General features: G+C 33.7%; 1 protein-coding gene across 4 annotated transcripts in view; it reads left to right on the top strand.

Annotated features, from left to right (window-relative positions):
* Nucleotides 1-12,938, top strand: part of LOC150102159 (embryonic polarity protein dorsal-like) — a 150,255-nt gene that overhangs the window by 132,752 nt on the left and 4,565 nt on the right. For all 4 annotated transcript variants that reach the window (XM_090399821.1, XM_090399822.1, XM_090399823.1 and 1 more), the window contains 3 exons: nucleotides 4,550-4,780; nucleotides 6,887-6,988; nucleotides 11,871-11,939. In XM_090399821.1, coding sequence (XP_090255947.1) covers nucleotides 4,550-4,780; nucleotides 6,887-6,988; nucleotides 11,871-11,939 — 402 coding nt within the window. The remainder of the gene's footprint in view (nucleotides 1-4,549; nucleotides 4,781-6,886; nucleotides 6,989-11,870; nucleotides 11,940-12,938) is intronic.

Consider the following 12,938-nt stretch of genomic DNA (forward strand, 5'->3'; position numbering starts at 1 on the left):
AGCTTGTCTTCACCAAGCTTTTCTTCCACAATTCTTCTCAACCGTTTCTCAAGTATACTTACATAAATCTTACCAGGAACACTCAGTAGGGAAATACCTCTATAATTCTCACATTCAGTTATATTTTCCTTTTTATATATGGGTACTATGAGAGCTCTACTCCAATCATCTGGAATTCAAGGAAAAGGTGTGGTTTGAATTATTATTCCCAGTGATATTTCCATGGTAACTGCCATTGACAACAAAGGAAGTATGGAAATGCTTTTCCATGTTGAAAAACTGATCATTTACATCTATGATAGCAGTATTGTCATTTTTAAAATAAGGGGAAAAAAATCTTCCTATCTTTATTGAAAAAATGATGGGAATAGCTTGTTTTATTCAGAATATATATGTATATTTATACTTTTTTTTTTTAGCACATTCACACTGGGTAGTGTCTGTTACTTGCACACTGCCCATGGAAAAACTTACTTTAATTTGCGCATGTGTGTTGTTTCCATATTGGACGGGCACCTTTTCACAAAGTTTATATGGTATGTTTTTTTTTGTAGAATTGTATTTGTGAAACTGTCTTAACAATATTGAAAATCTCAAATGCGATTTGAATTGATTTTATATATATGTGCATCTTTATTTTTACATAAATCATTTGCTTTATGTAAAGCAAATGATTTACATAAAGCATTACATGAAAGCAACTGTTATGCATTTTTGGTAATCAAAATTTGAAAGAGGATATTAGAAAAAATGTATTTAGTAAAATACTGTGTGTTAGTGCTACAGTAAAACCTTTGCTTTCATGCATGTGCATAGCGTCTGTGGGAGGGGGACGTGCTTTTTTCATTATGAAGTGTCATTCCAATTGTCTCTAATTACATGAGTTGTTGCTGAATATAGTACATAGACTGTAAATGATTGTACTGTATTTAGTGTAAACAATAAAACTACTTATTTTTCTTGCTTCTGCAGTATAGCATCTGTTAGGGATGCTCTTTTTCATAATATTTTCATTCCAGTTTTCAGAAAGAACAGACATAACTAAAAATTCATCTATATGAAGTGGACTGCATCCATTGATCTCCAACAAAATAAAAGTATATGTGACATGTCTGTTATTGGTAAGACAGAAGAGATGCTGACAAAAAGAAGAGGGGGAAAAAACAAACTTGCATAAAGAGCGTATAATTTGTGAAATGAAAGGGTGGATAATTCCGATGATGATGATCGGAAATTATTTTTGTATATTTTACCATGTAAAAAAGCATATAATGATCATCAGTGGAATAAAAGAAAATATAAATAAAACAGAAATAAACGCATAAGGACAACAAATTGTACAAGATGAACTTTATTCATCTTGTACAATTACAATTATAATTCTAATAATAAATTGATGTTTATTATTGGAATAATAAACAGCAGTTTATTATTCCAGTTCCTCTCCCATTGTATTTATTACGTCCATAATAAGTGCAGATATGTTACAATATATAGATCACATGTTATTTGTTCCACCCAGCAACTTATAGGACACATACACAAATGTAAATTATGAATAATTCATTAGCCAGTAATGAAAGTATTTTTATTCACACCGGTTCTTTCTCTTCATGTTTGCCATTCTCACTTGGCTCATTATTGATGGTTCATATATGTACACCTTTTAGTAATTGAAATACATCAACCAAATATAGCTCCTTAATTATTGTTTTCTGATCCTAAAACAAACACATTCTCTCCCCCCCCCCCCTCTTTCTCTCATGTATGCAGATTTGGTTACAATTGAAGAACCTATCACGATATGTGGCACATTCATCAGTATGCAAACACAAAATTATGACTAGGTGAAATGTTTTTTTCTCTTGCCCTGCCAGAAGGTCAGTGTGGTGATGAGATTATCACTCCATCACGAATGAGTTAAAAGAATTTGATGTTCTTTTAGCAAATCTGCATAAAATTTTCAGTAGTCATCTGAAATAAAATAAGTATAATACAGTTAGTAACCAATAATGACAATGATTTCACCAATACTGCTCCAGCAATTAAAATTGCTTGTAAAATTAAAATTTGTAGAGAATTAAGTGGTTTTTTTTTTTTTTATCATCATCAGTTTCCTGATATATACCCTCAAGGAGTATTCAGGCTACTATGACAGCACTACATGATTAAGTTTACATTACTGTTAATCTCCTATCAACAACTTTCCTCAAATATTAGTCTATTACTTGTTAGGACGTATGTCATATCTCACATTTAATTTTTCTACGGCACTTCCGACCAAATCAATCCACCTAGACCTTGGTCTTCCTCTGGGTCTTTTTCTAACCATCTTAGCATCAAATGCCTATTTGCCTCTCCCATTCTATTTAAGTTGACCATACCACCTTAGATTAGCGTTTTAAAAGCGCATTCCTGTATGTTAGTACTGGCATTATTTCCATTATAAAAACAGACTGCTCTTTGGCAAAATTTCATCAGCAAACACCTAAAGTTTTACGGTGTTAAAATAAACATCATACAAAACCGAAACAATCTCATGTTTTTTTATGGTAATTCATAGGTTCTTTGACTTAGTACTGTGAGATTGCTCTTTAAGAAATACATAAGAGGAGAGACTCTTGCAAATTTGACAGATGTAGAAGAAATGAATTAAAGATACCAAGAAATTATATACTTGGTTTGATCCTTTATCCAAATGTAAGCAAACAAAGTTTGTGCCTGAAGTATTTTCAGGACTGGGGCAACTCATATAAGGAAGCTAAGACTTCACATCACTTGCCTTAGTATATAAGTATATATTGTAATTATTAGAGAATTATATAATTTCTTGGTATCTTTAATTCATAGTATAACCAAGTGAAAAAACTTTCAACTAGAAGAAATGAATGAGGAGGTTGGTAGCTGCTCCCAATTTATTGATTTGGTGAAGCATGGGGTACCTTGCCAGCTCTGATGAACAAGGACTGTGGAAATATTTGTAAAAAATGCATGCATCAGAATGTGAACAACCAGAAAGGGAATTCTTTCCTTCATAGTTACATGGTGATCATGTTGCTTTTGCTTAATATATTTCTTAATGATTTGTAACCAAACAGATAATAATACCAGAACTCTAGCTTTGTAGTAAAGTTTTTTTTCCACCAGAGGTCAGGCCAGTAGTGTTAACGGTTGACCAAATTACTCTGACTTTAGCACATAATGTAGATCTTTGTATACTCCAAATGACCTTGATATGGAGGTCAAAACATCAGGTGATTTTGGTTTATATTAAACTGAAGTTTTACTATAACATGGTAGTTGTTTCCATGATTATCAGAAAAGGAATTGGTAATTCTGTCACAAATGGCAGAAGGCAGACTGTAAGGTTGATACTTTGTAAAGAGGTATTTGTCAGACATGATCAAATGCATTGGAAATGTCAAGAGTGATCAGATCACAAGTTTTTCCAAACTTTTTCATGGTTTGTGTCCAAAAGTGGAGAAAGTTTAAGATCTGTTATGGAATGAGCAGGGTGAAATCCATGTTCATGATTGAGGCTTTGAGATAGTGAAATTGATTGTTGATGGCATTCTCTATTGTTTTTGAAAGGATTGAGATAAGGGCAATGGAACAATAGTTCAATGGCTGGTTTTTATCTTCCCTTTTTGGGGGGGGATGAGCTAGGTTATATAGGCTTGACTACATGTTGTTGGGCAGTTGACAAATGAGTATGAAACTTGTATAGGCAATATAAAATGGGCATTAACTCTGGAGTGAAAATTTTGAGAACTGTGGGATGGAGATTTTTTAAATGTGGTTCCCACCCACAAAAGGTTATTATTCAATTTACAGTACATTTGTAGGGTGGATGGGCTAAGGGGTTTTTTTTTTTGCCATTTTTATCATTTATATATATATATATATACTAGGGGGGGGCTCTTCCCCCTGACGCCTATGGCTCCCCCCCCCCCCAAGTTCCGGAATGGTAGGCCAGTTCTCCTTGAATTCTGATGACTCGACACAGGTAGTCGTAGTAGAGTTTCAAAACATTTCAAATAACTTGACAAAAAACGTTACAAAAAAGCTTATCATTTTATATTTAAAGTAGATATATATATATATTTTTTTTTGTGATTTTTTTATTTATTTTTACACAGTCCAGAAACCCTGCTCTAGACTAAACATGGAACTTTTTAAGCCATTTCAGGCCTACAATAAGTGAGATGGTAGTCTCACACTGGGCGGTGAAATTCATCTCCAACCTAATCCTAGATACTATCTAGACCAGAAAACTTAGATATCCAGACTAATGAGAATTTTTCTGATCTCTTTTCGATGAATATCAGAAGATGCATGCAGTGAATCATTCGTGGTCCTTACACTGACAACTGATTTTTTTTTTCTTGTCAGTTACAAGAGTTGGAGAAGATGATGCTAAGAGTTCAGCCTTATCTTTGGATGATATTAACATAGTGACATCTGGATGTGGGGGAGGGGTCAAATGTATTGTAATTCATAGAAAATTATTTTCTAGATATTTATGATTTTCTTTAATCTCAATTTATAGATGATATCCAAGTTTGGTTTTATGAAGAAAAAGGAGGAGTCATTGTTTGGGAAGGAGAAGCAGATTTTCAGCCTAACGATGTCCACAAAAATGTAGCCATTGCATTTCGCACACCCCGTTATAACAATGAAAATGTTCAACAGCCAGTTTCAGTATTTGTACAGCTTCGCCGGCCTACAGATAAAGCTATGAGTGAACCTAGACCTTTTCAACTGCTACCATTAGAAAGAGGTAAGTTTTGTTGTGCCATTGTATCAGGGTTTGTAATTACTTGTTTCGACTATGGCTAATATTTGGGAGGTGGAAAAATTATAACAAAGACTCTGTAATACTCTTGAGTATTCTGTTATTTATCACATTAAGTTTTTCTTGATTGGATCTTCTTGACATAAGGCACAATATTTGTTCTCCTGGTGTAGACACACTGGTGCCTTTCTGTGGATGTTAATTATTGTACAGTTAGGACTGTTCTTCTCCAATTCTACAGGCAGCTCTTACTTTATCAAACTTGTAGAGACTGGGGAAAAAAATTGATTATAGTAAATTTTTTTTAGTGAATGCTTAAGAAGTATTTGTATCATAGCATAGTCTGCATTATCCAGTTTAACCTTCAGATTTATTTTCATATCTAATGTTTCACTTATACAGGCATCGTTACATGGACTTAATAAGTCTGAACAGTCATCTTTCATCATGATTGCCTCCATCATTAAGTATATTTGCATCATTAATATAGTTGTATAACTTAGTTACATTCTCATCATTCCTCCCATCATAATCTAGTTTCTCAGACACCTGTACTAGGTGCATTCAAGTGCAGGCCATCCCTCTTATATAATCCCTTCTTCCTTCAAACTCACTCCACACATCTAAAAACTCACAACTATTCTTTCTTTTCAGTCTGTGCATGAAATCGTTTATTGTTATAGCCCTTCTTAATTCTGTGTTATCATTATCTAGGTAATATACTAACTGCTATCACTCTTGCTTCTTCCAGCTGTCCTTTCATCCACTTTCACACTGTATTTGTCACCAGACAAATTGTTTCTTCCCACCACAACTACTATATCTTTACTTTTCTTTTCTGCATTTCAACAACATTCCTTAATTTTTGGTTTTAACACCTGGAAAACTTGATGTAGTAACTTGGTCATCAATTGCATTTTTTATAGTTGAATCTCCACACTATATAATTTTTTTGTTTCTCCTTTTGCTACTTACTCTTTGTGTCTTTCTCATGCCTTTCTAATTACTTTTCAATATTTTCCAATTCTCTGTGTCTAATAATTTGCCCTAATCTAGATATTTCTTCCATTAATTCATACTCAGCATCTTCGTTGGTTTCCAAAATGACATAATTCTGTTCATTGGACAAAGCCACCTTTATAAGAATTTCACTAGCTTTGCTCTTTGTTGCTATTGTATTGTTCTTGCAAGGTTTCGGTGCCATTTTAAGGCTACTTAAATATTACAGTATTCCAACAATAAAATCAAGAAATATATCAAATACTATAAATAAAGACACAGAAATCAGCAGTAATATTATTATAAAAAACTAATTAAGGGAAAAATTGCAATAAAACAGATAAAAATCACTAATTTAGTGATTTTTATCTGTTATCAGGAGCCTTGAGTACCACTTTTTTTATACTAAGTTTATTACTTGGCCATGAGAGGGAAGATAGGAAATGATCCATATGAATATCATTAGCTTTTCTTCTTTCAGTAAATATCACAAACCTGATGCCTTCTTTTCTATTAATCAACCATAACATTTAATATAACTGTGCAAGGAGCTGTATTTCTGTAGCTCATTTGGTATGTGCTTTGGTTGGAAAGGCCTTGGCAAATCCCATCGAAGATGCAAAGAACCTTTATAAGGACTTTCATCTGAAGGCAAGTTAGCCATTCTCATACAGAGTTGTCAGGATTTTTCATCTTGCCAACTAACTAGAGGGGCTCACAATTCAAACATCATACACCAACCTCAGTTGTTTCAGCAGTACTTCCAAATAACAACAATAGTAGTAATCTCAAAATTATTAATATCATCATCATCAAATTCCTGCCATGTACCTTCAAGGGGTGTACAGGATATGATAGTACTACATGAAAAAATTACATCATTACTAACTTCCTATCTACAATTTTCCTCCAAATCAGTCTGTTACCTATCATTATTATTATTGACAGGTAACATTATTAATATAGCAATTTAATTAACATAAGTTGAATTCGAATATAATTACTTCTTAGAAATATCTTTTGGAATGTAAAAGTACAATTTTAAAGAATGCTGATATTGCTGAATATTATGTATTTTTCTTTTGTAACTAGATCCTGAGGGACTGACTCGTAAAAGGCAGAAAATCCAAGAAGGTTATTTAGACCGCTACTTGAGTGAAAATATTATGCCCGTTGGTGCAACATCAGGAGGAGGTAAAATCTGACTTTCAGAAAATATTTAATTAGGAATATAGTTTCTTCTGTAATTGGTTAAGTGGCCAGCTTGCTCTCTGGCTATTCACTCTATGCAATGGTGGGTGGTCTTTATTCTCAAACTTTTTAATTAATGCTTAAGTCTTCCTTCATCTCCACACACACACACACACACCTGAGTAATCTTTTCTTCTTAAATGTAAATTCTTCCAGCCATTTTTTTCATTAGACAGATCTTGTATTAACAAATGAAAATATGCCCAATTCCTTAACCCTCTCATGCATGAATTTTTATATCATCATCATCATCAAATTCCTGCCATGTACCCTCAAGAGGTGTACAGGATATGATAGTACTACATGAAAAAAATTACACCATTACTAACATCCTATCTACAATTTTCCTCCAAATCAGTCTGTTACTTGTCAAGACTCCAACATTATCAGATCTTATATTTCTATCGTCTAAGGCAATTTGTACCGTATCAATCCACCTATATCTTGGTCTTCCTCTGGGTCATTTTCCTGCCAACCTGGCAGAGAACACTTGTTTTGCTAATCTTTCCTCGCCCATTCTGTTTAAGTGACCATACCACCTGAGATTAGCTCTGCTAACGCATTCCTGGATGCTGACAATGTCAAGTTCTTTCCTAACATCCTCGTTTTTAATATGATATTGCCATTGATGCCATCTGTTCACGCCTATAATCTTTCTCAGCACTCTCATATCTGTGGTCTCTAGTCTTTGGTCAAGTGTTTTACTTCTGACCCAGCTCTCAGATCCATAAGTTAAAACTGGTTTGAACACTGTCTTGTATACAGCTCATTTAGTGTTCTGACTAATTTCTCTCTTATTCCATATGAATTTATTCAATTGAATTCCCACCATACCAGCTTTGCTGATTCTGTTGTCTATTTCTATATTTAATTTACCATCTTCAGTAAAAATCGTGCCTAAATAGCTGAAATGTTTTACTTGTTCCACAGGTTCTCCATTCACAACACAGTTGACATTTTCAATGATTCTGCCTATTTTCATTGTCTTTGTCTTTTTATTGCTGACCTTCATACCATATCTATTACAACAGCTATTCAATTTAGTCAGAGAATCTTGCAGACTTGTAGCGGATTTATTTAGAAGTATAACATCATCCGCATAAAGCAAAGAGCTGACATTAACATCTCCAATTTTGATATCAGGTTTAATATCACTTTCCTTCATAATGTGATACATATAATGAATAACAGAGGGGATAATGTACATCCTTGTCTCGCACCAGATTTAACATTAAACCATCTTCCTGTACTTCCTTCAATTCTAACTGCTGACTTACAACTCAAATAAAGACTAAGTATTGCTTGATATAATGCCCCATTGACACCATATAACTGCAGCGTATTGAATAGCTTCTCTCTTGGCACCTTGTCATATGCGTTTTCCAAATTAACAAAACTTAAATACAGATCTTTGTTATATTCCCATGCTTTCTCGACTATTTGTCGTAAAGTGAAGATCTGATCCTGACAGCCTCTATTTGGCCTGAATCCAGCTTCTTCTTCACCAAGCTTTTCTTCCACAATTCTTCTCAACTGTTTCTCAGTATACTTGCATAGATCTTGCCAGGAACACTCACATGCAGTTTTATTTCCCTTTTTATACATGGGTACTATGAGAGCTGTACTCCAATCATCGGGAATTCGTCCCTCTGTCCAGCCTTTCTGAACTATGCAGTGCAGCCACTGTAAGACTCTTATACCACCATACTTCAGCATTTCTAGTCGAATATCATCTACTCCTGCTGCCTTTCCACATTTCAAGCCTTTGAAGGCTTTTTCTACTTCAAGTATGGATATGTATTCCGGACTGCATGCCTGGTCAGTGTTTTTTACCACTGTGCTGTCATCACTGCTTTTTCTAAATGCTAAATGAATTTTTATATTCATTTATAAAAAATTATAATGATGATACAGTACCATTTAATCTTACAGTATTACCATGAATTCATTTATTTTGCTAAATTTGTGCCCTGTATATGTTAAAAATGATGTCCTCATCTGAGGACATCATTTTTATGTGTCCTCATATGGAGGCCCTTATGCATGAGAGAGTTAATGTATGTTTCTGTAGCATTAAGTGATGACAACTGACAATCTAGTTGAGTGAACTGAAACACAAACTAGTAAGCAACTATTAATGTTTTGACTTTATGTTCTTTACTTATTTGTATCTTTTCTATCTGTTCTCTAAAAAATATGATATAGAGATATTAAATCCATTTGTAATAATTCAATCGCATGTATTGCTAGTGAACTATTTTTATGCAAGTAGTAGCTCAATGCCTCCCTTCTCCATGGCCACAGTGCCACTCTTAATTCTAAGTCCCTTTTATTATAATTTAAAAAAAGTGATTTATTCTGTGTGTGCATGTATATGTATATATATATATGTGGTGATCAGCTTTTACTCGGTTGTTGTACATTTGAATAAAATATAGATTTAATGACTATAAAACCGAGATAACATATAAAGATTTTAATGACAAATACTACTAGTTTCGGCATATGGCAGCCTTCTTCAGGTATTTATAAAGGAATACTAATAAACATTGAATTATTTAAACAAACTGGAAATTACAGGTACAAATTGCCTCACATAATCGATACATAAACACGTATTTTTTCAAGTTGTTCCAACTGGCGTGCCATTGTTTATTGCAATTGTGCGTGTAGGTTCACGTGAACGCCAATATTGAACAACTGCAGCATGGCTATCTGGGATGTTATAACTTAAATTGTTTAAGTGGACCGGGTTCAGCAGGATTTCTCTTGATTCTACAATTTTCCTCTCAAACTCATGTGTTTGAGAGGAAAATTGTAGAATTTTCCTCTGTAGAATTTAAAAGAGGAAGATTGTAGAATTTGAGAGTTGTTCAATATTGGCGTTCACGTGAACCTGCACGCACAATTGCAATAAACAATGGCACGCCAGTTGGAACAACTTGAAAAAATACGTTTTTATGTATCGATTATATGAGGCAATTTGTACCTGTAATTTCCAGTTTGTTTAAATAATTCAATGTTTATTAGTATTCTTTATAAATAAGCCTGAAGAAGGCTGCCATATGCCGAAACTAGTAGTATTTGTCATTAAAATCTTTATATGTTATCTCAGTTTTATAGTCATTAAATCTATATTTTATTCATATATATATCAATATAGCATCATATGCCAAGTTAGAAAACCAGTTTAATGCAAGGCAGTGCACAGCATTAATTTTTTCAGATTATCTGCACTCCACATAGCCATGAATAGTCAATGCCAAACCTCAACAAATTTGGTTGCATGAGACTGCCCCAAATTTGAGAGACACATCAGAAGACCTTCAGCCCAATGGCCGAGAATACGTACATGGCGCACTAAGGGGCACCATCAGGACACAGTAACTGAGGACGAAGCTTCTTGCTTCATCCTCAGTTACTGTGTGTAGTGCCTACGTGCACGTGTCTTTATTTTAAGTTCTTATGAAAATGGCAACGTGACGTTGCCAAAATATTGGAATATAGATTAAATTTTAATTCATATCATTTGTACGTTGTAAATTCCTTAAGTAATTTAATAAGCATATAAAAACTGAGGTTCACATGAAGGTAATTTGCATATTACCTTCAAAGAAGTCTTGCAGTATATGAACTCATGTACTTGGTAGTAGTTGCATGTCAAAGCAATAAGACAAGTTTCAGCTAAAGCTTCATAAATAATTGGAAACTATGAATATCTAAGGCATCCTGAAAACCACTGTAATCAGTAAGTTGGCCATACAATTCTTTCCTATCAAAAATGAATACATACAGCATTTCATCCATTTGAAATCCTTCTTGTGGATCAGCTGACAATGTTCCAACAGTATTGTCAAGAGCACAAATAACTGAACTGCAGATGGCTATAACTCAAGTCATCAGAAGACCTTCAGCCCAACGGCCGAGAATACGTACATAGCTCGCTAGGGGGCACCATCAGGACTTTTAGGAGAAACAACAGCTTCCTGCTTCGTCCTCAGTTACTGCGTGTAGTGCTATATCTATCACTATACTGTGTATAATGATTTAACTCTTCAGACTAAGCATTATAGTAATGCCATAAAAGTTTATCATATTCAAGAATACTTCAAGAAAAATTCACACCAAATTGGTGTGAATTTTAATTATCCCACCCTTCTCGATGGATACCACTACCATGCTTAATGAATATCAGAAAAAGTAGTATGAAATTGTGTCTCCTTATCAACCCTTGGTTTGTTTGTAATATTGGTATACTATAGTTTTAACATTTTATGGATTGGAGCTAAGATATATATACAGTATCACCTTGCCTTTTCCTTAATGTGTCAAGGTTAGCGACCAAAAAACTTAGCTTCATGTAAACCTCGTGATAGGGCAGTTAATCTTATCCACATAGTTTGCTGTCAGATTAATTCCCTTGGCAGTTTATAAATGAAAAACCCAAATTTCTGAGATTTCCAAAACCTGTCCACATCCATGTGCGATCATCTAACTCATCTTGGGTCCAAAGTCCCTATAAAAGTTCTTCTCATTCTAGAGATTTCAACCTAGGTCTTTCCACCCAAAGGGCATCATTGGTTACCCATTGACTATGGAAATTCTCTCTATATATATAATGTTTAATATGTTAGGAATCAGTTCAATCCCTTATAAATTAATAGAAGTGCCTATAAAAGGTGTGTAAACAATGTACCCAACAAAAATTTTGACTTGTTCATTATCTAAGTATTAGTTTGGTTACAGAAAACACATCATCCTTTTTATTAAAAGGTTGATATAGGTTTAATTCAAAATACTGATTTTTCTATTACATGTTTAATAGGATTAGCTCCAATTGCTGTTCCCAGAACTCAGAAACATGTAGTTAGGACAAAGATTAAAGCCGAACCAGGTAATTGCACAATTTCGAGAACTTATGTTGATTTCAAGTAGACAATAACTTTGTAATGTGTTTAGATCTGCCATTTCCAATGCATGAATATCTTTTTATTTTATACTGGTGTTTTATCTTTTTATTACTAGTTTTCTTTTTTTTTTCTTTTTTAAAAAAATAATACATACTGTGAACAGGTTAAAAAAAAGGTTGGGAAGAGAAGAGATGAAAAATTTTTTCATCTCTTCTCTCCCAACTGTACAGGTAGCATGAATAAAGAAAAGTCGTTCATGAGTCATTTTGAAGTTTTAACTAGATGTTCTGGTTCAAATGAAGAGTGTAGGGAGGTATCTGTAGAAATAGCAGAGTAGAGCAGGAACTGAGCTGCTATACGATAGCGTGGTGTGATGTGATTTGATATTGAACCATACGATATGAAGGTGGATTTATGTTCTGAAGAACTTTTACAGAAATAATTACAATATATTAAATCCACCTTCTTATCAGATAGTTTTAATGATTCCTTCATCAAAAAAACATTTATCAGTTAGGAAACCTCTGCTTCTTCTAATGCAACAGAAATAACTTGCATTCCTATCCTTAGTGCAAGGCATTTCTGAACACAACAAAAATTTTAAAACCACTGAGCATTTTTTCATCCCATCAGAAAAATCTCCATCTTTCTTGCTTCTAAGAATAAGCTTTTATCTTTGGGTTTTTCCAAGCATCTACCAGATTCCTTGCTCTTGCAGCTTATCTTTTTGGACAAACTGAAAAGTACTATTTTATTCGTGTAGAAGAATACAAGTCTTATATAAGTATCAATGATCTACAGATAGCATGCTCAGCTAGTCCAGACTGTTCAAGCACATCAATATTTATGTAAGACTTGTGTTCTTCTACGCAAATAAAAAAAATACCTTTCAGTCATTTTTTCCTTGATAGAATATCTTTATAAAGAAACATGTGAAACGTTACTCCATTGTAACTTAGACAGATCCAATGGACTACGTCTAT

The sequence above is a fragment of the Typopeltis vanoorti genome, chromosome 10 (assembly GCF_054136105.1).
Source record: "Typopeltis vanoorti isolate ZY-2024b chromosome 10, IOZ_Tvanoo_1.0, whole genome shotgun sequence".
Lineage (NCBI taxonomy): Eukaryota > Metazoa > Arthropoda > Arachnida > Uropygi > Thelyphonidae > Typopeltis > Typopeltis vanoorti.